At 42.1% G+C, this 27,412-nt stretch overlaps 3 protein-coding genes across 6 annotated transcripts; 2 read left to right on the top strand and 1 right to left on the bottom strand.

The window, feature by feature from the left end:
* Positions 1 to 495: 495 nt before the first annotated feature.
* On the top strand, positions 496 to 4,355 carry LOC4326191 (uncharacterized). The gene is made up of 5 exons (XM_015786732.3): positions 496 to 902; positions 1,612 to 2,646; positions 2,774 to 2,999; positions 3,659 to 3,801; positions 3,884 to 4,355. Exons 1-5 carry the CDS (start codon positions 576 to 578, stop codon positions 4,187 to 4,189), a joined length of 2,037 nt encoding a protein of 678 aa, XP_015642218.1. The 5' UTR covers positions 496 to 575; the 3' UTR covers positions 4,190 to 4,355.
* Positions 4,356 to 11,272: 6,917 nt separating this feature from the next.
* On the bottom strand, positions 11,273 to 17,015 carry LOC4326190 (DEAD-box ATP-dependent RNA helicase 40-like). 3 transcript variants are annotated; one of them, XM_015765495.3, is made up of 8 exons: positions 16,482 to 17,015; positions 16,291 to 16,359; positions 15,514 to 16,093; positions 15,099 to 15,368; positions 14,488 to 14,838; positions 14,044 to 14,321; positions 12,473 to 12,817; positions 11,273 to 12,226 (listed from the first exon to the last, which is right to left on the bottom strand). In XM_015765495.3, the coding sequence occupies exons 3-8, from the start codon at positions 15,580 to 15,582 to the stop codon at positions 11,584 to 11,586; spliced, it is 1,956 nt and encodes a 651-aa protein (XP_015620981.1). In that variant the 5' UTR covers positions 15,583 to 16,093; positions 16,291 to 16,359; positions 16,482 to 17,015; the 3' UTR covers positions 11,273 to 11,583. The 3 variants fall into 3 exon arrangements, with proteins under 3 accessions (XP_015620981.1, XP_066161047.1, NP_001384877.1); NM_001397948.1 differs by lacking the exon at positions 15,514 to 16,093 and having other exon boundaries at positions 11,307 to 12,226; positions 16,482 to 17,003; XM_066304950.1 differs by lacking the exons at positions 16,291 to 16,359; positions 16,482 to 17,015 and having other exon boundaries at positions 15,547 to 15,724.
* A 935-nt stretch (positions 17,016 to 17,950) lies between these two features.
* On the top strand, positions 17,951 to 20,847 carry LOC4326189 (glutathione S-transferase T3). Of its 2 annotated transcripts, XM_015779991.3 has the most exons (4): positions 17,951 to 18,125; positions 18,278 to 18,611; positions 19,310 to 20,370; positions 20,487 to 20,847. In XM_015779991.3, the coding sequence occupies exons 2-3, from the start codon at positions 18,499 to 18,501 to the stop codon at positions 20,364 to 20,366; spliced, it is 1,170 nt and encodes a 389-aa protein (XP_015635477.1). In that variant the 5' UTR covers positions 17,951 to 18,125; positions 18,278 to 18,498; the 3' UTR covers positions 20,367 to 20,370; positions 20,487 to 20,847. The 2 variants fall into 2 exon arrangements, with proteins under 2 accessions (XP_015635477.1, XP_015635469.1); XM_015779983.3 differs by lacking the exon at positions 17,951 to 18,125 and having other exon boundaries at positions 18,144 to 18,611.
* Positions 20,848 to 27,412: the final 6,565 nt, after the last annotated feature.

The raw sequence follows: 27,412 nt of genomic DNA, 5'->3' as shown, positions 1-27,412 counted from the left end.
CTAGGATGGTGCTGACGCTTAGGTTACAGTTTACTTTTGAGATTTGTTTTTGATACGATTTATTATTAAAATAAGTTTTATAGGAAAATCAATTAATCAGAACCACAGTTTTTTTTCTAATACTATATGAGATACATCGTACATTCTAAGGTCCCCATTGTTTGGCTTATTTCCTAATAAGCCAAAACGGCTTATTAGAAAATAAAAATGAATTTATAGGTAAAACTTTTATAAATGTGTTATTCGTGACTTAAAGCCAATGTTGTAAAAGAAACTACGTTGAAAATATCTCAAAATCAATCTCAAAATTAAGCTTGAAAATTTAAATTTTGGCTTTTTCTTTGGCTGATTAGGCCATCCGATGGGAGCCTAACTCTATAAATATAGGTTAGATCTAACTTGTACATCCGAAGGTGTACATCTAAGATCTAACATGTCAAACGATACGTAAAACAAAAAATAGTCACAAAACACAGGGACCATACTGCAAATCCTACTCCTCTCCCACCAAGAACCAAGAAACGACACCACCAATCCCTAGCAGCAGCAGCAGCGGCGGCGGCGGGGGATCCAGCATGGAGCCAGCCCGACGATCCACCGCCGCGTCGGACGGCGGCGGCGGCTCGTCGGCGGCCGGATCGGACGGCGAGGACGACAGGTACCTCAGCGCCAGCTCCGCGCTCGGCACGCCCAGCTCCCTCGCCACCCTCCTCCCCTCCTCCGACCTCTGGGATCACCAGATGGACCTCCTCCTCCTCGACGACCCCGTCGCCGGCTTCCCCAAGGCCCACCAGCTGACCCGCCTCCATCCGCCGCCGGAGCCGCCGCGGCCCGATCCTCCCGCCCCCGCCGCGGCCGGCGACGCCGTTCTCCCGCGGCCGCCGGAGCCGGATCCCACCCAGGTCGGTTCTTCTCCTTTGTCTCTTGACATCCAAGAACTTGTTTCTGTGTAGTAGGTGACTTACTAGGAGGTTAATCTGCACGATTTTAACGGTCAATTTGTACTTGTCGGATGCAATTAAGCTTTAGGTGGGACGGATGACTAGCAGCAGTGGCTTATATGCAGTTAGTATGTATGCTTCGAATGTTTGATCTCTTAGTTTGTTTTTTTTTTTGTTCATGTAAAATGCATTGGGCGACTTGGGCAAGGTTTCTTGGCAAGAAACGGAACATATATACTGCAAGCAGTGCAGAATTGCATTGGCGGTAGCTTCCGTGCTTCGCGGATATCTTTCATCTTTGCTCGTGGAGTCATTTAACCTTTAGGCATCAAAATCATAGTACCCATCTGTTTCTCATCTCAACTACGCTTCAGTTTCTTTTAACTTCGAATTTACTGAGATAACACATCGAAATAGCCTGTCTGTTAAAGTAGATGGCCTACTAGTTCTACTTGTACAAATCGAAAACCTTTCACGTAGTGGTGAAAGCATTAATCAATACGAATTATACCATCTTTTGAAGATTTCTTCCAGTTGACAGTTGACCTGTACATAAAGGAGATAAAGATTGTTGTTGCTCCATTGCCTGATCAAATTGATGTATTTAATCTAGCACCAACCAGCAGTTTTCTGTCACATTCTTGAATTGACATGTATACTCCCAATCTAGGTGGACAACCTTGATGACAATCATTTATTTGATGATATGGTTCAAGAGATGGAACATATTCTTCTCAATTCAGGGGAGCCCCATGAAAGTGCATCTTTTACAGATTATCGCGCAAATAATTCTTCCCAAGCTCATCATTTCAGAGATGGAAGCACCACTGCCTCTACTTCTGGTACAGATGATGCTTATGTATATCCCCTTCCTCACCATCCTTCAAAAATTGATTGGGTGGAGGTTGTGGGAGCAAAGCAAAGAACAGGAGATGTTTCTTTTGGTGAGCGAATGGTTGGGGTCAGAGAATATACTGTTTATTTGTTAAAAGTCAAGAGCGGAGAAGATGACTGGGAAATTGAGAGGCGGTACCGTGAATTTTATGCTCTATACCAACAACTCAAGCTCTTGTTTGCTGAGAAAGGTTTCAGTCTGCCTCCTGCATGGAGAAACGTTGAAAAAGAATCAAGTAAATTATTTGGGAATGCATCCCCAGACATCGTCAATGAGAGAAGTAGTCTAATTCAAGACTGTTTGTGTTCTTTGCTTGTCTCTAGTTATCCATTTGGAACACCCACTCCTCTGGTTAGTTTTTTGTCACCAGGGAGTCCTGCTTATGAGTATAGCTTGTTAAAAACTCTTATCCCAAGATCTTTGCAAAGGCTAAGCAGTGATTCACATTCCAAAGGCTCAAGCTGCAATGGAACTTCACACAAAGATTCTGCCTCAATGGGCAAGACTATATCACTTGTTGTGGAGGATAGGCCTCGGAAGTCCACTAGACAGTTGTTGGAGTTACAACACTACAATTGTGCTGGATGCCATAGGCATTTGGATGCTGGGCGAACAATGCTGCAAGAAATTGTCCAAACAATCGGATGGAACAAGCCTCGGTTTTGTGCTTACACTGGCCAATTGTTTTGTGCTTCTTGTCACACAAATGATACTGCAGTTCTGCCAGCAAAAGTGCTACACCACTGGGATTTCTCTTTATATCCTATTTCCCAGTTAGCAAAAGCATATTTGGATTCCATCTATGACCAGGTAATGATATATTAACTGCATAAGTTTCTTTATGTACACGGTTTTCTTGGATTGCAACATAAAATAGAGTTTTGACACTCATATTTCACACTGCAACCTTATAGTAATTGGTTATTCATTTTTTCAGCCTATGCTCTGTGTAAGTGCTGTCAATCCTTTCCTCTTTGCAAAGGTGCCAGCTCTGCTTAATATTATGAGTATTCGGAAGAAAATAGCAGCTATGCTTCCATGTGTCCAATGTCCTTTCCGGAATTCCATATTTAGAGGACTAGGAGCTCGAAGATACCTTCTTGATGGGAATGACTTCTTTGCGCTCCGTGACCTTGTTGATCTTTCGAAAGGGGCTTTTGCAGGTACGCTCATTTAGGAATTTGTGCATGTTTTATAAATACATTATCAATGATCATAGTGTCAAATGCTCTTGCTGTTGTACAATTTTCTGTTAACGCTAATTGAAATGCATCAGCTTGTGTTTCCAATCTTCTGTTCTTTGCATGCTAGGCATCTAAATCCCATTAATATCTGCTTTTAAATTACAAACATGTCTGATGACCAAAGCATATTTGGAAAAGTATGTCCCTTCATGTTTATTGCAGAACAAATAGATTCCTTCATGTTTTTTTATCTATGGAACACTAGTAGCGATGATACTGCACCACTATTAAGTGGAAACTGCAGTCTATTTTGAATCATCAAAGTGAGGAGACTGCTGTATCTGCTTTTCTCTTCCACATCTGCTTTCACAAACATGCATGTATTTCCTCTCTAGGAATAATAAAAAAAGAGAGAATCTATTCTATAACAAAGGATAGTGAATGCTCATGCTTCAGCTCCCACCAAAACATGCCTGCAGTTTCATTAGGATTCTAGATGTCCTTTTTTCCCATTTGCTGGCCCTGTGTTTATTGTTCAGGAATGAGTAGTGTCTTGTGACTGAAAAAGATGTACTGAAATTATAAGCCATTAAATGAGGATTTGAGCAGCTGATACAAGTTTTCTCTGCTTGAAACAGCGCTTCCCGTTAAGGTGCAAACAATATCAAATCGGATACTTTTACACATCACAGAACAATGCCTTGTGTGCTACGACTCTGGCGTTCCTTGTGCTGCTCGGCAAGCTTGTGATGATCCGCTAGCACTCATCTTTCCGTTTCAGGTGCACTGCCAAGTCTTTGTTTTCTAATTTCTATGCATCTTTATCTTCGTCACTGAGGATATTAATTTTATGGTAATTGCAGGAGGATGAAGCTACAAAGTGTGGTTCGTGTGGATCAATCTTCCATAAACAATGCTTCAGGAAAATAAGCATATGTCCTTGCGGTAAGGGTGCTGCCAGCAAAGGCAGGAAAATCGTTGCGCTTGAACAAGCTGTGCGTGACGATGCAAGCAGACCATCAACTCAGTTGATCCAACCCTCATCGTTCTCCTCATCATCTGGTTTTTTCTCCGATATCATCTCAAAGGCTAGGCCAGATAAACTTTGGAAACCAAGAAATAGCAGCCCTGTAATTCTTATGGGTTCTTTGCCAGATACGTCTACATGAGCTCAGTTGTATGTTCATGTTCCATTTATATTGTTGTGTTTTTCGCCACATAAAGTGTGTGCCTTTGAGATTGTAAGAGATGCCGTGGAGCATTTTTAATTCATATTGTTTTGTACGTAATAAAATGTAGCATTTTTGTGCGTTTGTTTGCATCAAACGCTTCAAAGGATTCAGTGCTTTTTTTTAATCTAGAGAATTACTTAACGCAACCTTCAACTTTACACTAGGACCCAGGAAAGTGACTCGGAGGCGACGTGCAGGTGGTAAACTGCGGCGGCGCAATTCAAAAGGCGACGACGACGATGACGCAGTGATCTCCCCTCTGACGGTCACCCTATCACCGGTTAGTTTTTCTCTTCCATTCCCTCTCCTCTCCTGTGTGGCCGCACCCTAGGGTTTTCTTGGGCCGTCTCCTGTGCTTGCGGCAACGGCAATGGTGGGCGTCGGTGCACGAATCCATGGCGTGGCAGCCGTGCTGCACCGGTATCGCGCCTCCTAGGTCGCAGCACCTGCGCTGTCTAAGCCCTGCTTGTGCTATGTGTTGTGCTGGAAACAGAAGGGGCAGTACAGTATGGTACCTGCAATTGGTTCTAGAAGTGATAGCTTGCCAGGTTTTGCTGATCGAAGTTCTTATCATTCTCAAAATCTTAAAACTGTTGATGTATCGATGTTTGTCTTGTAGAATCTATATGCAACTTAGTTGAGGTTTAACTAGACTGGGTGTTCAACTATATAGGCATCAGTGACATGTTTGTTGATCCTGATGTTTTGAGATCGTACCCTATTCATTCTTTACTTGTTGGGAAAGCGAATGGTAATGATCTGAAATAGTGCAGATCATCAGTTTCTGCAAAGGAGTTTGCATTAATTGTATTTACCTAATTATCTCTACTGAAGGCAGTAAAAGGTTTACTTCATTCGTTTGCTTATGCCAAAAATGTACTCCACATGAGTTGGATTGAGTTCAAACTCTCAAGTCTGAATTCAGAAAAGTTCGGACTTGAGTTGGTTGTTCTTGGTGAATGTGAAGAGTATGCAGAACATGGGTTTTTTTCGATGGATGGAGCAAGCCCGAGTACTAGTGCCTTTACTGTCCAGTAACTTTCTTGGCTAGGGTAGAGTCTAACTGTTACTGTTTTTTCTAAACCTATGTAATTGCAGCTGCCCTGGTTGAATCCAATCAGCCGGCGACTGAGGGATGGGAAACTTATATTTAGCTTATCAAAACATGCTAATTTAGCTTCCACTGGCAATATATGATATTTTCTGTTGCCCAGGTAAATTACGCACTCTGTTTATCATCTATAATAGTTGAATTTATCTGTGATTTGGATGCATAGCTATGATTGGCACCTTCTAAAAACAAACATATTAGTAGCCCATTTTCTTTATCTGACTCTTTTTACCAGGGGTACTACTGTTGCTGTACACATTTTTGTTTTTGTGGCATAACAAAAGGCTATAGCCTACATAAGTTCCTCAAAGTACACCTGTGGATTCAAAGTTTTATGGCATTTTGTAGACTAATGCCACCATGGAGCTTTTTTTTTTTTCACTTAGTTAAGCATTCATGTTTAAGAATGTTCATGCCATTTGTTTATCTCTGGTTCTAGCAGGAACCTTATGTTAGCTTGTCAATCAAAATCTAGGGTGTACCATGTCAGAAAATCTAGGGTGTACCATACAAGGAACTCCAACTCATGAAATTTGTTTAACACGATGACATTCCGCCCGCGGCAACGCACGAGATCTCGTCTAGTTACGCATAATCTTCCATGATTGAATCTTATCGTGGATCGGTTCTAATTTGCGGTACTATTTGTGTGTAACAACAACAACAAAAAAAAAAATCACGTCTTGTTTGCTGCTAGCAACAATTTTCTTTCATGATTTATGTTAACCTGTACTACCTCCGTTCCAAGTGGTCGTTTTAACTTTTTACTTGTAATGTTTGACTATTTGTCTTATTTTAAAAAATTTATGTAAATATAAAAAAATAAGTCATAATAAAGTACTTTTGATAATAAAGCAAGTCACAAACAAAATAAATAATAATTTCATAAATTTTTTAAATAAGACGAATTATCACACTCTACAAACAAGAACTCAAAGCGACAAGTCTTTTGGGATGGAAGGAGTAGCAGTTTAGGTTGCCGCACTGGCTGCAACTACGAGTTGTGGCGCCACGCGTTCAATACTTGTATTCAACTACCTCCGTCCCATAATATAAGGTATTTTTGATGGATGTGACACATCCTAGGACTATACTCCCTCCGTTCCAAAAAAAAAAGGCAAACCCTAGGTTTCCGTATCCAACTTTGATTATCCGTCTTATATGAATTTTTTTTTATAATTCGTATTTTCATTGTTGTTAGATGATAAAACATGATTAATATTTTATACGTGACTTGTCTTTTTAATTTTTTTCATAATTTTTTCAAATAAGACGGACGGTCAAACATTGGGCACGGAAACCAGGGTTTGTCTTTTTTTGGACGGAGGGAGACCTCGTAAAGGAAGTCGTTTTGGATAGCGACATGGTCTCCAAAACACAACTTTGACTTCTTGTTTCTATAAAAATATTTATTGAAAAGTGATATATGTATACTTTTATGAAAGTATTTTTCAAGACAAATCTATTCATATAATTTTTACATTTTCAAACTCAACAACTTGATAGTTATTAATGATTTATATTCCCAAGGTTTGACTTAAACATTGTCCTAAACGACTTCCTTTACGAGTACGGAGGGAGTATATCACAGACATCCCTTCAAAACCCTTTATATTATGGGGGTGGAGGGAGTAGTTTGGTGAAATATGCTTGACCAGGCAAAGTCTTAGTTGAAGTGGCGCTCGATGCTTCCTAGTTTGGTGAAATATACCTGAATAGGCAAACTAGTTTGGTGAAATATGCATGTCCAGGCAATGTCTGAGTTGAAACTGTTTAGTTAGTGCTCAATGCTTCACTTACTCTTAACCGAACATCCATTTTACACTAAACTTGAACTGTACAAAGGGAGAGCGGACATGTGGACAACTTTGTGATGGTTTGCTAAAGAAAATAGACATTGTGCCACTTTGAAAAGTGGGTTTTGTTATAATGCCACTCCACAAAGTGGCTTCGTTAAAATGCCATCGCCAACGACTGCCAACACGCTGCTTCACATTTTTTCCATTTTCACCGGATTAAGGCACAAATTTGCTAATGTTGTGACCAATGTGCCCCTGGCTCAATTGTATGTGTTAACGACCAAATTCGGTAATCCAAGGATCGGAGGTGAAGAAGAAATCGAGATGGAGTTCGAAATAGAAATCATCCCGGAAACAGAGTGAGGATCGGCTAAAGTCCGAATCGGCTACGACTGAAGATCGGCAGAGTTTGAGTCGGACGGGGTTAGCCGATTGAGCCGAATCCAACAATATGATATTGCATATGTTGTCGGGTTAGGTTGATGTGCTTCATGATGATTGCCATGCATGGATAGAGTCCTGAGAAGGCAATTGTATCTATTAATTAGGATATTTTATGTAAATTCCTTAGAGATATGTTTGGGCAAAAGCCTGCCGCAAAGACTTATCATATCTTAGAATTTGTTAGAGATAAGAGTCGTGTCCGATATGGACATATTTTGTAATTATCGGGTATAAATAGACCCCGAGCCCCATGTAATCAAACTAACACACATTCAATATAATCTCGCGCATCGCCACCCTTTTTACTCTTGTTTTGTTTCGACGAGTTCTTGCTTTCGGGTTGAGCTGTATCGGTTTCGATCTTCAACAAGAGGTAAAACTTGTTATGGCGGCTTGCGTTCTCGGGATTAGTGCTTCCATTTTTATGACACTCTAATCTTGTTTATGTAATTCGTCGAGTTATCATATGTCTTACATAATCTCCGGCAATATCGTTATCTAACCTACAATTGGCTAACATCTGTCAGTAGAAGGCAGCCGATTAGGTTAAATATCGATGTTAACTTAGATTATATAGGATATCCACCACTCTATGAAACTTCCAACGGCTTGATTGTCTAAATATTGTCTTTCTTTTCATACTTATAGCTGCATCAGTTGAGTTTGATCTTATGAGTCGTGATTAGAATCTCAATCTCTAGCCTGTCTTTGGTTGCCGATTAGGGTAGTATCGGGGTTTCAGTCGATCTTACCTGATTTAACTATATTCATCTTATGTGCTTTATTGACATGTTAAATCTGCCCTTTATATTAAGATCTTGTCGCATTTAAGTATATTAGGCTTTCATTTGGTATATTTTACTTGCTGTGATATCTTAATATAGAGTAGTATCGGAGTATTAGCCGATACATGCTAGATCTATCTGATCAGCTATGCTATGAACACATATAGTCTCGTTATTAATATATATTTTGATCTAAGTGATTTATACTGTCTCGGTATGGTGACAGATCTATCCCAATCACTTGATTTAAGTATATATCGATATAAGGACTATATACCGTTAATATCTACATCCGATCGAATAGATTTAGTTCTTTCTTACTTAATAATGACTGCCGATCGATGCATATATGACATCGGCTCAAAGATAAATGATATGTCATCGGCTATCGTTTATGGATTTAACCGCGGTTTCTTTTCTTTGTTTTTTGTTGATTGCAGGATCAAATCAACTAGCACGCTCGCATACCTAAAGGCAAGTTTTGGACCTGCACTGGAGTTAAGTAAATCTCCCAGGCCTCGTGTTTTTACGTCAACAGTATGACAACTCAAGCAGGCGGTGGCAGTGACCATTCTGCAAGCTGACTGGGGTTGCCGCACTGCTCTGGTGCTGGCAGTAGATCAACATTGCCGACACCCTCCTCCCTCTCGTCCTCATTGCCGACACCGAGTGCAGCCTCCCAAAGCTGTCGTCATCCGCCTTAGCCGGATTTGTGCAGATGAGAGGAAACTCTAACCCTAGGGGAGCTATGTAGCGAAGATTTGCAACCAGAAGCGAGGATTTGGGAATGTAACAAGGTAGCTCATATCCTGCTCGGTTGACTGTAGGGTTTAGCGGCCTCCCTCTCGTTCGTTGCCCTAGGTGCGGCGCTGCAATAGTAGAGTGCAGATCGATGAGGCATGGTGGAAAGGTTTTCTTCAAATGTGAGGAAAATGAACAAGTTGTGAGTATTCCATTTGTTGCATTTGGTGTCTTTTGATCTTTGGTACTAATTTGGTACGAATATATGACTAGGTGCCAAATTTTTGCAAGTTTTTCAAGTGGATCGAAAGTGGAAAAAATGCAACATTGTTGGCGATGGCATTGGTCTAGGGATGTCAAAAATGCTCGAGGCTCGCGAGCTGCTTGAGCTCAGCTCGCTACTGACTCGGCTTGAGCTCGATTCGTCATTAATTCGAACCGAGCTCAAGCCTGCTTCAAGCTCGCGAGCTTGACGAGCCGAGCTCGAATAGCTCGTCGAGCCTAGAGTTCTCTCTGTTTCATTTGAGCTGGCATTACTCTTCCTCCAGTTCTTTCAAATTTTCCATGCAACAGCTAGTAGCAGTGCTAGTCTTCTACTAGTAGAGTAGGGCTGAGCAAAAAGCTCGAAGCTCATGGCTCGGATCGGCTCGTTTCAGGCTCGGCTCGGATCGACTTGAGCTCGGAGTCTTAACGAGCCGAGCCGAGCCAGTTGTTTTGCTCATTAAGCAAACGAGCTGAGCCCGAGCCAGGTCGCGAGTTACTCGGTAGGCTTGTTAAACTCGCATAGCTCAAAAATCAGACAGGCAGCCCAACCCAATAAGGTAGCCCAACTGCCCAGCCCAACTGCCCAAGTGCCCAAAAACCCTAGCTTTGACCTTATCCAGTATGTCCGTCGTCAGCCGATGCGCCTCTCATGCGCATGCGCCGCCGCAGAGTAGCAGGCTGCCGCCGTCGCCTACTCTTGCGCCGCTGTCGCCTTCTCTTGCGCCGCCGCAGCGCTGCCTCGCCCTTCTCCTTCCGCCGCCGGCACGCCACAGGCTGCAGCGCTGCCCTGCCCACCGGCTCCTCCCGCTGGTTGCAGCCGCAAAGGCCGCAAGGCCACGCCGATGAGGCGACGACTCCAGTCGCTCCTCCCGCAGCCGCAGCGCCACGCCGACGACGCCGACCACGCCGCTCCTCCCGCTGCAGCCGCTGGGCCACGCCGACCACGCCGCTTCTCCCACAGCCGCCGCAGGGCCTTCATGGATAGGGAGCGCCGGTTGGCAAGCATGGAGTCCAAGAGCGCCTGTTCATTGAGTTAATGAGCTAAACAAGCTTAAAGAGCCAGCTCGAGCCAGCTCGCCGAGTCGAGCCGAGTCAGCGCTTGAGCTCGTTAGTCTTAACGATCCGAGCCGAGCTGGCTCGTTAAGGTAACGAGCCAAACCGAGCCGAGTCGAGCCGGCTCGATATCCACCCCTATAGTAGAGTAGTAGTACTTGACTCATCTCACAAGAAAAAGCTGAATAAAAGCAGATCATGGCGTGGACGTGGAGGCAGGCCCTAGCCTCTACTAGTACTACTAGTACCTAGCCTCTACTAGTACTACTAGTACAAGCATGCATGCATGCAGCTCAGCTTCATGCCTCCATTTAATACTACTACTACTATTGGTCATATAATGTTTAAAAACGATAGTACTACAAGTCTAATACTGTCGTCTGCTGCCACACTAGTTAAGCTCGACAAAGTTCGAGGCTCGAATGAGCAAAGCTCGAGCCCATTTCAAAGCTCGTATCTAAACCAACTGTACCGAGCTATAGGTAAGCTTGCTCGAGCTCGGCTCGTTGACAGTCCTCACAACACAAGCGAATTCGTGCCTTAATCCGGTGAAAATAAAAAAAACTGTGGAGCAGCGTGTTGAAGCCACTTTGCGGATTGGCATTACAACGAAATCCACTCTTCAAAGTGGCATCCGAGGCTGAGCCCGAGCGCATAATTGAGACAATCGTGAGTTGCGGCGTTACAACGAAATCCACTCTTCAGAGTGGCATCCGAGCCCGAGCCCTCGCCCTCGCCCTCGCGCATAATTGAGACAATCGTGAGTTGTAACCAGCATATTCCAAGTAAAGGCAATCTTAGATCAGTAGCCAAATAGGGCATGAAGCCATGAACCGCCATGAGACATTTGCATAATCTTGCATGATTTGCACCTCCGGTATTGGTTCACAAATAACAGAGCTACCAACTTCACTTCACATGATCTACTTCGACAGGGTCTACAAAGTATATAATGTTATAAGACAACTCAGGCACAAAACAATCTCCAGCTCTCTACGACACGGATAGTTTCATAACTTAAGTTTTGACTACGAAAAGACAGCTTCAGACAATTTTTAACATTTTGAGCTTTGTCACGCAGATCATCTGTAGTGGCTGCTCAGCAGTTTGTTAAATTCTTTTGGGACCAAAGAGTCAATTATCACCGCCATTCTGCACGGTTGCATTTGCCCGAGGATCATCAGCTATCTCTCCATCTTCATCTATCATACCTTCCTCTTCGTCCTCCCTGGTCTTACCATGATGGGGTGGCGATGAAGGATCAGGATTCTTAGAAACCTCCGCAGCTTTGTTGTTTCCTTCCACCTGATTACCAGGGCTCACTGAGCGACTGGTTTTTCCATTGTAAGCAGGACTATATGGGCCAGACTTGTCTTGTGGAGTAGGCGACCGATCGAGATCAACCTTTCCCACCTTCCCATCCTCTGGGTGTCGGTCATCTTTCGGGTCTGAGTGGTTTGTATGGTTTCTTGATGGGTCAGCTTCTGGTGTTCTTTTGCGCTCACCGTGCCCAGAGTCTGGCAGTGCAGACCCAGAGCCAGTAGCGCTTCTTTCATGCCTACGGCTAGCACCAGGGCTACGGCTCCTGCTGCGGCTAGCACGACGGTTCCTAGTGTAGCTCCTGCTCCTGCTTCGGCTCCGACTCCTGGTCCTGCTACGGCTATGACGGCGTGACCTCTTAGGACTTCGGCTATACCTATCACTGTCACTTCTGCTACGGCTCCTACTGCGACCTCTCCCAGACCTGCGAGACCGTCCATCATCACCATAGTCATGCCTGTCAAAAGCAGAAAAACTCAATAATAAGATTCAGGCGCAATACTGCAGTCAACTAAATAAAGCAAATCCACAGATCAGGTCTTCTAATAAACTAATGAGACCTAGATCCTTAAAGTGTTTCATCAACAATTTCGTCAAACTTGTTTCGAATCTGTCAAAAAAGAAACTAATGTCTTCATATAACATGTGTACAAAAGATACTGATAATTAGTGTTCAAAAAGAAAGAGGTGAAAGCGAAAATACCTGCGACTACTGCGACTACTATCCAATCTGCCAGAAGACCCTGACAGACCATCTCTTCCACCATACCTAGAATCCAGTTCAGAATGCGAACCACCCCTATCAGAGCGGGTTGCCCACCGGTTACGCTTCCTACCACCACGCCCACCCCGAGAGGCCATGTCCGCCAAGTCACGAGGCACACGTTGGTTTGCGCCTTCCAGAATTTTAATAAGATCAGCAGCATATTTTGAATCCTGGTCACAGAAAAACGTATAGGCCACACCAGTGGCACCAGCCCTTCCAGTCCTGCCAATCCGGTGAACATAATCTTCAATGCCAGTGGGGAAATCATAATTGATCACAACCCTGTGCCAATGAAACAGAAGTCAATTCAATTAAAATGTAAACGTCAACACGTGATGCACATAGGTACAAATGTAAATGTGCAATTACCAAAACTTGTAAGGTAACAAACCAAACATTCTATTGCCATTGACACCCTACCAAATTTTGGTATTTCCCAAAACTTCCTCTCAAAAAAACACTATCAAATTTTGGTAAGGCTACAAACTAAACGCATCCAACGCTACCAAAATTTGGTAACGTCAATATATGCCAACATTTGGCGATGTCAAATTTTGGTAGGCTGATTTTGGCACCAAACTGAACAAGCCCTAGAATACCAAAACAAAGCTAAAAACTATGTTGATCAAAATGCTATGCTCCCAAGATTACATATACACTTGCATCAGCATACAGTGGATGCAGGAAAACTTCAATCAGTATATTTTCCCAGATACTCCCTCCATCCAAAAGTCTAAGACCTATTTCTTTTTGCACCAAGACCAAGGAGCAATTAACTCACTCACCATGTGACAAAACCAATAAACATGCAACTAATAATGACTACAAATAGGACTTAGATTTTTAGAAAAAACCAAAGAATGGAATAGGTCTTAGACTTTTGGATGGAGTATAATACAACCAATAGTGAGCACTTCAATTATATTTAAAACCTTACTGTACAGACAACTTTGCCCTATTAATTGACTGAAGGAATTTTAAATACTCTCCAAGTTTGGTGTGTCAATGTGCTTTGGTCTTATAAGCACATGACAGAACCAAAGGAATCTGCTTCCACTTTTTAATGAAAATAGTATAATATCATATCAACAAAACTTTGAAATGATGCTCCCTTCATTCAGAATTACACATCATTTAGGCTAAAGCACAATGACCAAGGAATAATTAACCTTTTTTATCACTATATCATCTCTAATTAATAGCAGTATAAAGTACTTGTCCAATCCTGCCATCGGTCGATTTCATAGACATAGCACAGACAACCAGCACCTCACTGCACAGCCAAGCAAAGTGCTATGCTAGCTGCTGTTTTTTTTGGTTGGAGCAAATACCATATTAATTAATCTTGCAAACATGCTAGTAGTGGCAATAGTTGAGTTGAATAAGGATAATTCCATTTATTGAACCAGCGCTTCTACTAGGGGGTAAGTTAGGAAACACTGCCTATAAAGGCTAAAAAGGACATCTATTTGAGAACAAAAACATCCAGAAAAGAACGGATGGAGTACCTGATATCTTTGATGTCTAAGCCTCGTGCAGCAACATCTGTTGCAACCAAAATAGGAGATCGCCCAGATCTAAAATGGCTCAGGACCTTCTCTCTTTCACTTTGGGACTTATCACCATGAATGGCAGAAGCTCCAAATTGCCTAGTAAGTGTCCTTGCAAGTTGGTCGCACATTCTCTTAGTGGTACAGAATATTAGTACCTTCGAACCTGAATCCTGGGATCGCAAAATTTGCTCCAGACGGCGAAGCTTTTCGGACGGTGTGATCAGCTCCACATTCTGCCAAGAAAAAGAGAATTATAGTAACTTCTTAAGGATGGGATTTTTTTGGTGAAACCGTACATTCAAATAGTACCAACTGTTTTTCTTATCCAAAGGAACTGATGAGAGGAAACAAAAGGATCTTGAAGTATCATTAATGGAGCCCATCAGTTAAGGAACAAACCTGAGTAATAGCACTATTAGCAACAAGCTCATCAACACTTCCAATGGTCACCTGGACAGGGTGAACAAGAAGATCCTCTGCAATTCGTCGGACTTCCTTAGGCCAAGTAGCAGTGTACATGAGGGTTTGCCGACGAGGAGGAATTTCTTTCACTATCTTCCGAATTTGTGGTTCAAATCCCATGTCCAACATACGGTCAGCTTCATCTAGAACAAGGTACGACACTTGCTTAAGGCTTATCCTTCGCATTTCTAGGATGTCATTCAACCTTCCTGGTGTAGCAACAACGACATCGACCCCTCTATCCAAATCTCTTAGCTGGGGGCCTTTTGGAGCACCACCATATAGACACTAAAAACAGATAAACAAACATCATATAATAATCCAAAACAAGGCAAGATAAAGACAAAGATCTTAATTGATAAACAAGCTTTGGAAACTAGGTAGCACATCTGCATTTGTATGATGTTTGAAAATCCTTTTTAGATGGTCAATAGGGTTTATCAAAGTAACAAAACATAAAGCCAATTAAACCTGTGTATCTATTATCTAATACTGTTTTATGCCAGTAGCCCAACAATAACATATGTATCATAGTAGAATGAACTGACCGTGGAAGAAATTCTTGATGATCTGCCAAATTTCACAGCTTCTTCCAAAATCTGAGTTGCAAGCTCCCTTGTCGGTGCCAAAACTAGCACTGTTGGACCAGACCTTGGGTTGTTTTGCAAGCGTTTAATATGCATAAATCCAGGAAGTAGATACCCAAGAGTTTTTCCAGATCCTGTCTTTGCAATAGCTACAACATCTTGACACTGCAAGGCAATTGGCCATGACTGAGCTTGGATTGGCGTTGGACTTGAGAATCCAGCACGTTGTATCTGAAAACAAGGGGAAATGGCAAAAGCAGACACAATAAGGATAAGGATAAGGATATCGTAAATATGTAGCTATAATTTCCCTCCAAAACTTTAGTAGTAGAAACAAAGAATCAACAGTGCATGAGTCCAACTTAAGATATCGTACAAAAGAAAGTGCATCCAAGATGTGTTGACTTGCATGCGCAAGGTGAAGTAGAAAAGGCTCTAACAGCATCCCTGGAGGCAGCCTCGCTCAACCATGGATCGTTCATCCACAGGACCCCTTCAGCAGCTGCCCGCAGGTCCAGGTCCTATGTATGGACGTTGACAGCCTGGGTGCGAAGCCCCTCCAGCAGCTGCCCGCAGGTCCTATGGACGGTGCGACCTCCATGGCCAGGCCCCAGAAGAGGCCCACCATCCATGTGAGGAGCCTTCTCCAGGGATTGGATGCAGAGCAACAAATCAGCCGCCATGGGTGCCCCTTTGCGCCATGGGCAATCCCTCGGCGGGAAGCGCGAGCAAGCCAAGGTTGAGCCGCCACATGGGGTGCCCCTTTGCGCCATGGGCAGTCCCTCGGTAGGGAGTGAGAGAGAGCCAGGGGTGAGCCGCCTCGGGTGTTCACCCACCCTTAGCAACTCTATCAACTCCATCAACGACATCTTCCCTCAGCCCGCCGCTCTTATTTGGCCGAGGGGTGCGCGAGGCAGCGTACGACATTCGCTCCACCTTTGGAGCAAATATCGCATCTGCCACAGAGATGTAGATAAATAATTGAAACCCGCAGCCGGCTCTGATTTAGCACAGTCAAGGATCAAGCAAGCAAATAAGGAGAAACAAGTCTGTGTAATCACGCTCGCCGAACTAGTAAGTATAGGCAACTCCGTTTTTGTGTTAGTGGTTAGGCCATGTGTTAGGATTCATCACCCAAGCAGATGGTGCATACCTCCTTGAGGATTTCCGGTGGGAATCCACCAGTCTCAAACGAAGTTATCGGAGCTGGCACGTTGTCCCCCTGCACCATGGACGCCAACCAACCCAAAAATTAGGTACTTAGTAATTAAACAAAAATTAGGTACTTAGTAAGTAAACAATAAACAAACATCGGGATGTAACAAACAGTTGTTAGATCCTTACGACAACGGTGATCTCGTGGCGGTGGCGATACGCCTCGGTGGAGGGATCATCGGCGGCGATGGCGGCGGCGGCCGGAAGAGGATGGTGGTGGGAAGGCGCCGACCTGTGGTCGTCGTGGCGCCTGTCGCGGTCCCGGTCGCGGTCCCGGTGGTCGCGCCGCGGCGGGGTGCGGGATCGGGAGCGGTCGCGGCGGTCGCGGTCTCGGTCGCCTCGGCCGGAGCGGGGAGGCGGCGGGGGGAGCGGCGGGGGCGGCGGGAGCTGGTCCTCGGGCGGCAGCGGCTTCTCGTACTGGGTGATGTTGGTCTCCGGGTTCCAGTAGTAGAGGTAGCCGGTGGTGCCGTCGACGAGCCCGCGCCACGGCTTGGGGAGCGACGGGTCGTCCGGCGCGTACCGCGGCGCGGCCGGGGCGGTCCCTGCCGACATCTCCACCGGCGGATCTGGCCCGATCTCCCGGTCTCCGGCGGATTAGTGCGGCGGCGGCGGCGGCGCCGGGGAGGGAGAAGGCGAGGGTTTCGGGTTTTCTTCTGTAGCCCTAATTTTTTTCAGCTTACCTCACCTTTTATTGCGAGGGGAGTTTCCAATCCAACCTCTGGGCCCAGATAGATAGAGAGGCGAGAGAGAGAGAGAGAGAGAGAGCCCAAGGTGGCCTATTCCGATTCCGACTTCCACCCTTTCGTTTTGGTAGTGGTTTGTTTGAACGATTTTCAACCCAGAAATGTACTTATTTTGAATTTTTTTCGTCTAATTATATATCTCTCTGTATTATTATATATTTATTATTTCATATCTTTTCGAATAATTGACATGAAGCATTGTTTGTTTTTAAACTTTGACGACACATACTTTTTTGCACAAAGAAAAACACAAATGCTTAAAAACATACCATGTTACGAAAGGGCATGCCGTCTTTTAGTTTTCAAGAGCTTCAACTTGCAAAACAATTTTGTACTTGGAATCTCGAAAGTTGAATTTCAGAAAAAAAAATTGAATATTTAATATAACAATAAATACTTTAAACTTTGAATTCCCAAAGGCTAAAGTTTACCATTCAACATTGAAAATCTAAAATAAATAAAAGAACTAACATAGAAGGTTCCTTTGGCATGGAGATCTAGGGTGTCTTATGCATGAAAAGCTCTTTGCATTGTCATCTTCTGTTAAAGAAAATGAGAAAATTATTTCTTTTTCAATAAAAGTTCATTGAGTTTCTTATATGACATCGTAAATCAGCTATTTCCTTATATGCCATCAAACGGAATTCCTGTTCCCTTATATGCCATCCACCTCACATAAGAGTAGAAACAATGTCCTCTTTCTAAAAATGGCATGATTACCCTTAGACTTCCTTTCCTATTATATAAAGCAGGAACGGGATGAGTAGTACTCCATCCATTCCAAAATATAAGGGCACGTACAGCGGGTCTTTTTGCCCCGTCTTTGTGATGCCTTTTATGCAAAAAAAACCCCCTGGTTGAGTCAAGCGACGGGAGCTGCGTCCTCTCGCGAGGCGACGGCGACGACCCGTGCTCCGAGGCGGAAGAGGCAAGCTCAGCACCGTTGTACGAGCTCGTCGTCCCGAGGCGACGGCGCGGCAGGATCTCGCGCGGAGAGCGCGCGTGCGGGAAATTTCCCCGCAAAATCCAGGTTCGTCCAACTCCCCTCCCACTCCCCCAATCCGGGAAATTTGCCCGCGAAATCCAGGAAATTTGCTCCAGCATATAGCGCAGCAATCTCTCCCAATCTCCAACTCCCCTCGCTTGATTTGGGTGCTGCTGAGATGTCCACGGCGGCTGCAGGTAGGAAGAAGAAGGGAGGCACACCTGAGGCCTCAGATGCGGCGGCGGCAGCCCCAGCCCGTACCCTAGGTTGTGGTGTTGGGTCGGCGACGGCGGCTCTCCCCTTCAGTCGTGGCGGCCGCGGTGTCGGGTTAGCACCGCCGCCCCGCTCTCTCGGCCGTGGTGGCGGGCCAGCAGTGGCAGCAATCCCTCCAGGCGGCTTCCCCAGTTATTCAGCGTCCATGGATGGATTTCCCTTCCCTCCACCTTTTGATGGATCCTACAGAGGTGGATTCCCCAGCTCTTCAGCTTGGTTGGATGCGTCCGGTGGTGATGAATCTTCTCCTGGATCATGGTAATCTTTTATTCTTGTTCTCTGTTCCAGCAGAATATGCTTGTGTGATTTGTTTCCTTGTGGATGTTTGATTCATGAACTGCTACTGATTCTTGTGGGTTAAAAATTGCCCCTTACATCACAAGAGAACATAGAATATGCTTGTTTTTTCCCATCTGAATGCCTACTATGTTCTGTGTTAGAACTAATTTTAGTGTTACAAAGTCATAAAAATCAGGCTTTATTGTACATCCCCTGCCATGTGATGAGCTTCTCTGCATTCTGCAACTTAACCATTCACAGTTTACTTAAATGTTTATAACTGCTAATTTAGTACTGATTGGAAAAGGCATTCTACAATTTAATTACTTGACTCTGGAATTTTTTGCATCATGTAGCATGTTATCCTAATGTTATTGAGGTTATATTCAACTTTTGAGAGAAATAAAAATCTGATGGTTGTTTATATTATAAATTTCTTGTGGATTGGATGAAGCTATCTCTAGATGTTACTTTGTTTATACTACCTGATTAGTAATGTCAGTAATCCCTTCCTTTGTTATATGGTCACAGTAGTTAGCTAGAACCCTGTAACTGAAATGAACTAGCTGCCATGAGATAATTCGCAAAAGCGAGCCAAACTCAAATGCAGAGATTATCCCTGTGATCTAAGATATTATCCAATTTATTTGCCTCAAATATATGCTATTATCCTGCAGGGATAAAGATGTACATCCACGTGGTGGTTTCATGAGCTATTTTGGAAATCATGCACAAAACTCTCATTTGGTTGGTGCGCCTATTTACATTGCTGATGCTAGTTCACCACCAGAGGTGGAAATTTTACAAGGCAATGATGATGGAAATGGCAATGGCAATGTTAGGACTGAGAAGAGGATACTGTGGACAGAGGAAGAGGATATCATATTGATGAGTGCTTGGATAGAGCATTCAACTGACTCTACATGTGGAGCAGATAAGGGAGGTGGCCAATATTGGGGTGAAGTTGTTGAATCGTACAACAAGACTACCCCACCTCTCAGAAAAAGAAATCTGAAGCAATGCAAGGATAGATGGCACAAGATTAATAGGTGGACGGATCTCTTTGAGTGTGCTTATGTAAAGGCTCGTAGAATTTTTACAAGTGGATATTCTAATCAAATGTGGATTGATGCAGCACACAAGTTTTATGTGGATGACAATAAAGAGGCAAAGCTAGGACCCTTTGTGCTGATGGAGGTTTGGAAAATATGCCGAGAAGTCTCAAAGTGGAAAACATACAATGATAACCTGAGGAATGCACGTAAAAGGAAATCATTTCACTTGGAAGGAGACTCTGAGGAAGCTGATGACACTTTTGATGAGATGCCAAAGCGACCAATGGGTCAGAAGGCCGCTAAAAAGGCAGCTCTAGATGCAAAAATCAAGTCAAATGGTTTGGGCAGTAGTGATGATGGTCACTCAAAGGAGTCTCCTATTCAGTTAGACAAATTTGATAGATATAGCAAATTCCAGGAGGAAAACAATGACAAGCGCATGAAACTATTGGACAGACAGGAAAAAATATCTTCTGAGAAGCTAGAGGCCACAAAAATTGCCCACCTTACAGCACAAGAGTACAAAGAAGGAAGGAAGCTTGAGAAAGAGTCAAAGATGATGGAGACTTATAACAGCCTCATCTCACAAGATACAAGTTCAATGTCTGCTGAGGAAAAGGCGCAGCGAGTTAGTATGATGAAGTGTCTTATGAAAACTCTTTTCCCTGAATCTGATTGAACAGGTAAACAATTATGCAATATCTGAAACTTACATGTTATTGCCACAAATATGTGTGATTACAAGTGTCTTAGGCAGTCCCTTCAGTGTCTAATATGAACCTTACTGTTATTGATACAGATATGTCAATTTTGCAAGTGGAGGCTACTATCTTTGGCTATCTGGTGAATGCCAAATTATCTTGCTGTTTTTTCTATCCTAAACCAACTTTTCCACTTTTTCTATCCTAAACTCTGGCTATTGGCAAGTTATGTTTAATCTTTCAGCAGGTTCAGTGTATGTCTCAGTTTATATAATTTTTGTTCATGCTCAATCCACTAAGCCTATTTTGGTGCTTGTTCAGTGATACACTATACTACTAATATGGAGTATATATAATCTAGGGAAAAAGATGGGCATATTAGCCTTTTATTGCATTCCTTTTCTTTTTGTACTCTCTCTATATACATATGCAGTTATGTTTAATCTTTCAGCAGGTTCAGTGTATGTCTCTATACATATACATCCTGTGAGGTCAGTTGGAGTGCCGAGAGGTCTCATTCAGTTTCAGTTTCTGAATTAATGTGAATGTGATTTGTAAATGCGAATGTGCACTTCAGTTTCTGTTGGAATGTGAATGTGCATGCTTCAGTTTCAGTTTCTGTTGGAGTGCCGAGAGGACTTATTTGCTTATGTGAATGTGAATGTACCCTTCAGTTTCTTTCTGGAATGTGAATGTGCATGCTTCAGTTACAGGCATTATGTATATGTGCTCCTTTATGTGAATGCTTCAGTTATGTGCATGCCCGTTTCTGTGAATGTGAACGTGAATTCAAGCCTCACTTTTATACTATAAAATTTGCTGAAGGGGTGATTGAAAAGTTTGGCGACGAAATTAGACTAAAGGCATTGTAATATAATTATTATATTTATGGTTCCTAAAAATTATTGTAATCATGTATCTTATTCATGCTTGATAGTATTATTTCAAATATATAGCCACACAATGGTATACACAAACGTATTTGCAATTGATCAAAGCTACATGCAAAAGCATTAAACAGCTTACAGACAGATCCTCTGTCTATGGGTTGTATGAGCTGTCTTTATATCTGTCTGGATGATAACTTCGAGGTTCTTGGAGACGAACCCCTATCTGTGGGTTGTACATGCCCTAATACACAACCACTCTTAATCCAAAGATCAAGAAATAATTATTATCATCTCATAGTTTGGATTACCTTAATAAATAGAATGCATGCACCTAATAAAATCAGAGATCTTAATGGTAGGGGATTTAAATAATAATATTTGAGTAGAGAATATGTGCTACTTAATGACATGCATGCATGCACGCCTTATATTATGAAATAACTTTAAAAAGTATTTGTGTCTTATATTATGGAATGGAGGGAGTACTTGTAACTATGACTACAACTTTAGCGGACACTACTAATTCAAAAAATTCAATACACACAATCAATGGTTGGATGAAAAGTTTTCATTTTTTGTAATTAGTTTGCAAACTATGTATAGAAATAATTCAATATCTTTTGTACATCGAATTAAGAAAGATCGGTTCAGTTTAGAAAAATAAACAATTTTTCAACTTAAGAAATTGATCGAATATTTAATTTAATCATACAAAATTGATTGCTAAGGGTAATTTTGGCAAAGAAAAAATAGGGGGATAGTATATAAAGAGAATGAGGAGGGAGCTAAGGGTAATTTTGTATTTTTCATGCTAACTAAAATGGTTAGATGACATGGGTGGCACACGAGGGAAGGAAATATCTGTTTAGTGGTATATATAGGAATAGCAAATTTTTAGTGGCATATAAGGAATCTGGTGAACTTTTAATGGCACATAAGGAATTTTCTCTAAAAATAGCTTGGCCCTACAATAGATGGCTTTTCTGGTTGGTGGATTAATCTAAGGATTATAATCACATTTGATTGCTTATTTTCGGTAAGACAATAAGATATATGACATTAGTAAATCCAAAACTATATTAGTTCTTGAACTGCCATCAATCCAAAATTAAAACTAGTTGTTGAACTACCACCAATCCCTAGAGTGTGTTTCCAATGGAAAAATTGCCTATCAGTGATATCCACACCAAAGGACTCTTCTATATTGCATTGTTTTTACTTTTTTTAAATTTTGCAGCTGAATTTTAAACTTTTAGAATTGAAAATTCAAATGTACATCAATTCATATTGAATATTCAAATACCAGGTTTCAAGAAACTAACATGAACACAAATTTTCCAAACTCAAATATTTAAAGACCATTTAGGAATTTCATGGTATTTTTGTCACGCCCGGAATTTCTATCCAAAATTCCAAACGCTTACATGTGTGTTAAACCCTCGTCCAGGAATCAACCGAGGCACACAATGACAACTTGATAATAGAGTACAAATAAATAACTATTTAATATTCGCAAATAATAAAAGATTACAGAGGTAGATAGTTCCTCTCAAAGAATAACATTCTACGCAGCGGAAAAATAAAACTATAACAAACTACGGAACAGCTATGGCGACTCCTCTCCACAGGCATCTTAACCAAGAACAAGCCTAATCCTCCAGATCATCACCTTCACTGAGATACTCGTCTTCTAATGAATGAATATTGCAAGAATGAGCATATGACATACTCAACAAGTCACACAGCAAATATGCAAGTGCACAGGATAACAAAGGATGGCATAATATAGCTCATTTGCAGAAACAGCATTCAGTAAATATTTAAGAGAATAGTAAAAACAGTTGAATAATTAATCAATATTAAATAACACCATACAACACACCCATGTTGCATAGGCCCAACCACATTTGAACAACCAACCCCGGTTGAACAAATTAAACCTCCAAACCAGGAATTAACCATTCCAAACCAGGAGTCAAATTAATTATCACATTTTTAACATTGATGAATAGTGTGAGACTAATCACGAAAAACATTGCTCAACTCACCCATAACCGCGGGTACGGCTATTCGAATAGTTTAAACTCTGATCAGAGGTGTACCACTATACCCACAAGACACAACCCCACATCATGTCACCATGTGCCTCAATACCACCACGGTACCTCGGAAAGGAGTTGTGACAATACCTCTTGCACAACATAACCCATTACAGCGCACCTTTCCTGGATCATAATCACCCCCTTATAAACAAGGCATGGACTCCCCAGCGACCCCCGTGGACTTCTCGCCACTTCTCAGTCCGGCGCACTATAATGAATCACGCTATACAAAAGATAAAGCCGTTGCCCACGCTGGCTTGTGGTTGGCACGATAAATGTTTCACAACAGTAGCTCGCGAACCGGTCCTTAATTGTCATGAGCACAACCATCAAAACCATATGCCACAACCCACCTTAACCAGGTTTTAATTATCAATTAATTAACATCACACGATTCACCATCGTGAGCTACCATTTATTATAACCATCATTAATAATAATAACATAGTTTATAATTAACCCCTTTAGTTAGCTAATGTTTCTAAGCATAGCTAAGCAAACTTACATATAGCATTTAGCTGAACCAATCCAATATATAAGGTTCATGCTAATCAAATTTTAACCCATAGGAAAATAAGATCATCTTCGGCCATTAATCAATTGGGAAAGGTTCACCACCCGATGACATTCGAAAATAATGCATAGTTGAAATAAAATAATAGCTTTAAACGGGTTCAACATGCTCAAAGGGTTGTTTGGGATCTGTGTGACTTGCCTTGGGCTTCCGCAAACGCTTCGGAACCTTCCTCAAAGGAAACGCTCTCCTCCGGAACGTCGGAAACTAAAGCAATTAAACAAAAATCAACAAAACAGTACAAAAACAAGCATAAACAGTATATGTGGATATTTTTAACATGTAGATCTTGATTTTAGAAAAATTTAGCAACTTGAACCACCTGAAACGGATCTACGGTTATTTAATTATGATTTTCCGAAGATTTAATCTTTTAGAAAATCGGGAAAAAGGAAAACTGATGACGTCATGCTGACATCATCCACGAGGGCTGGCTAGGGTTGGCGACCTCGCCGGAGCTAGGATGGTCGGCCGCGGATTTGGAGGGCATCTACACGTAGAGGACGACGAGACGAACCCAACGGTACTCACCACGACGACAACCGACGTCGGACGACGGCCGGCGACGAAGGGGGCGGCGGCGGCGGCTCGGCTCGACCGACGACGGCGAGCTACGGCGGCCGGCGGCGAAGGGGGACGGGCGGCCGGGCTTCCTCACTCCTCGGCGCACCTCTTGGCGGCGGCGGCAAGCGGCGGCGACGGCAGGAGCGGCGCGGCGGCGCGGCTGGCGTCGGCCGGCGGCGGCAAGCGGACTAAGCGGCGAGGCAGCGACTCTACGGCGCACTAGAGAGCTCGGGAAAGGGGGCAAACGAAAGAGGACGACGAGGTGGTCCTATTTATAGCCTTGGATTGAAGAGATCGGACTCCTTCCGCAAGAAATCGCTTCGGGAAAACAAAAACTCGGTTTTGGAGATAAACTCGAAAACGAGTTTGATTCGGATAAAATACCCAACGATTTGCTCCGATTCTTGAGGGGAAAGATAGAGGAAAACGAGTGGATCAAAACCCCTCAATCAATCGGACACAAGGAGACCGGATTGGGGTGGATTTGGAGGCGGAAGGCGGCTCGGTCGGGCTCGGCATGGCAGCCGGCCGGAGGTTGAAGAGAGGTCCGACATGTGGGCCCCACATGTCGGCGGCTGGAGGAGGAGGGGGCGGGCGGCTCGGCTGGGCCGGCTTGGGCCGGTTCGGCCACGCGCGGGAAAGAAGAGAGTTGGGCCGAATTCGGTCCAACGGCTTAGGGAGGGGTTTTTTGAACTTTTTAAATAAAACAATTTGTGAAATGTTGTTTCAATTATTAAAAATACTTCCCTTGCTCAAATAATTCCCAGAAAATTCTAGAAAATAGAAGAGCAAGCATAGTATTTAATAAAATTTTATCTAGCTCATTTTTATGTTGAAAATTTTCCTAGATAATTAGGGTTTAGCTTGTAGGCTTTTAAAATAATTTCTAAAAATGATTTAAAATATGCATTTTTAATTTAGTCGATTTTTAGGGCGTGACAATTTTCCCAATAAATATTATTGATCCGTCGAATTGTCAGTGTAGTAGATATGGTATACCCCGCATACATGCGCTTACCATCGTCAGGAATACCATATATCCAATACTATACATAAGATATATTCAAATATGGCTAAATATACAAGGAAAAGAATGAATCACGCCCCCAATAAGGACTATCTAGTTCGACTTGGGGAACGACAAGGCATTGCCTGCCCATTTCCTATTTGAGATCCGTTAAGTTCTACTTGAATAGGGGTCATATTCTAGTATAGATACAAGACCTCGCATAATGGGATGGGATCTAATCGTGTTCACATCGAACCTGCGCCAAAGAAGGAGCCTATAGCTAGTCACCAACTATTTTGCGCCGCATATTCCATAGAGATTAGTTTGGTAGGTTAGATTAGATAGCTCGCTTGCTTCCCATCGGGGTGATATATCGTCATTGAGTAGTACTATTACTCCATATTAGTGGTCTAAACCTGTATAAAAATCTCCATCTCCTACTCTTTGTTCCATACTCACATATACCTTTGTATTAGCCGAACCCTAAGTCCACAAATACTGCTATCGGTATCGTACGTGTCGATACAATTGAACATCTTACTGAATATAATAGTGTAGTAAATACAACAACTAAATGTCTTGTGCTTTGCATTTATTCAATAAAATATGATATGAAGCTTGAATAGTGATTTGAATAATTTTGAACTACGAGTCCTTATACTTGTATTGTATCCTAAGAGTAAACAAGTGTTGGCTACATGTATTCAAATATTAATTGGCAACCGATGAGATTAACATATTGAGAATGAACTGTAAATAAATAAATATATATATATATATATATATATATATATATATATATATATAATTCAATAGAGTTTAGATATTTTGATACATTATTTCTAAAACTACATATTTAAGCCACAATACTACACAACTGTAGATTTATTATTGGAATTATCACAACACTACATATTTAGTCCATAGAATAAAAAACCACATATTTAGCTCCAATTTTGTTGCAAAAACTACCGATTATAAAAGTTTAGTAGCACAAATTTTGTAATTAGCGGGATACTACACTAATAGCTTTGTTATAAATTGGGTGCAAAATATGAAATTCTATGATTTTGTCGCTCAAATTTATATTTTTGTTGAATTAGCTATGGTTTTGCAAAAGATACTTGAAAATATAAGTAAATAAACAATAATAGATCTTTAGAATCTTTTCCTTCTAGTTCGATAGTCCTTTACCTTACACATACTGTGTGGCAAGCAGGCTGGTAACTATGCAAATATTAAAGTCCCACTTCATTCATATAAATCAATCCATGTTATGGAGTCAACCATATGTTAGTAGGCAATAAGGATCGATATGTAGAAACCTTCACTTAAAAAAAGTTATTAGTACCATTTAGGAACGCTTTAGTACATTCTAATTGAAAATGACAGTTAATGATATTAGTAGATAACAGGATTTGAGTTAAGCCATACTAATAATGATGTGACACTTCCTTACAAAGGTGAAACAGTACGTATGCAATGCAACACCATTTGCTTCAATAGAACATATATAAAAAAAATCATTAAACATAAAAGGAAATGCCACATAAAGAATTAATAATGACAAAAAATTCTTATTAGGAACTTTGAGGACTTGTACATTTCCATGTCCTCCACTATAAGGCTGTGTTTGGCTCTTCTAGTTCCCATCCTCTTCTCCCCCGTTTTCCATGCGCATGCTTCTCAAATTGTTAAACGGTGTATTTTTTGCAAAAAAAATTTCTGTAGGAAAGTTGCTTTAAAAAATCGTACTAACCCATTTTTAAAGTTTTTTTTAGCTAATATTTAATTAATCATGCACTAATCCATCGCTCCGTTTTCCGTGATGGAGAACCCTTCTTTCTCCTTGAATTTTTTACCTCATTGGCAACAAGATGGAGTA

This window comes from Oryza sativa, chromosome 1 (genome assembly GCF_034140825.1).
Source record: "Oryza sativa Japonica Group chromosome 1, ASM3414082v1".
Classification (NCBI taxonomy): domain Eukaryota; kingdom Viridiplantae; phylum Streptophyta; class Magnoliopsida; order Poales; family Poaceae; genus Oryza; species Oryza sativa.
Note: the sequence above shows the minus strand (reverse complement) of the source record. Positions and strands in the feature narration are given on the sequence as shown.

Coding starts and splice junctions, on each gene's coding strand:
- LOC4326191 (XM_015786732.3), top strand. CDS start 576: ATGGAGCCAGCCCGACGATCCACCGCCGCGTCGGACGGCGGCGGCGGC. Junction 2,647..2,773: donor TGGATTCCATCTATGACCAG/GTAATGATATAT, acceptor TCATTTTTTCAG/CCTATGCTCTGTGTAAGTGC. Junction 3,000..3,658: donor TTCGAAAGGGGCTTTTGCAG/GTACGCTCATTT, acceptor TGCTTGAAACAG/CGCTTCCCGTTAAGGTGCAA.
- LOC4326189 (XM_015779983.3), top strand. CDS start 18,259: ATGTCCACGGCGGCTGCAGGTAGGAAGAAGAAGGGAGGCACACCTGAG. Junction 18,612..19,309: donor GAATCTTCTCCTGGATCATG/GTAATCTTTTAT, acceptor ATTATCCTGCAG/GGATAAAGATGTACATCCAC.
- LOC4326190 (NM_001397948.1), bottom strand. CDS start 16,904: ATGTCGGCAGGGACCGCCCCGGCCGCGCCGCGGTACGCGCCGGACGAC. Junction 12,818..14,043: donor TTAGACATCAAAGATATCAG/GTACTCCATCCG, acceptor TCATTGGCACAG/GGTTGTGATCAATTATGATT. Junction 12,227..12,472: donor AGTAGTCGCAGTAGTCGCAG/GTATTTTCGCTT, acceptor TGCTTTTGACAG/GCATGACTATGGTGATGATG.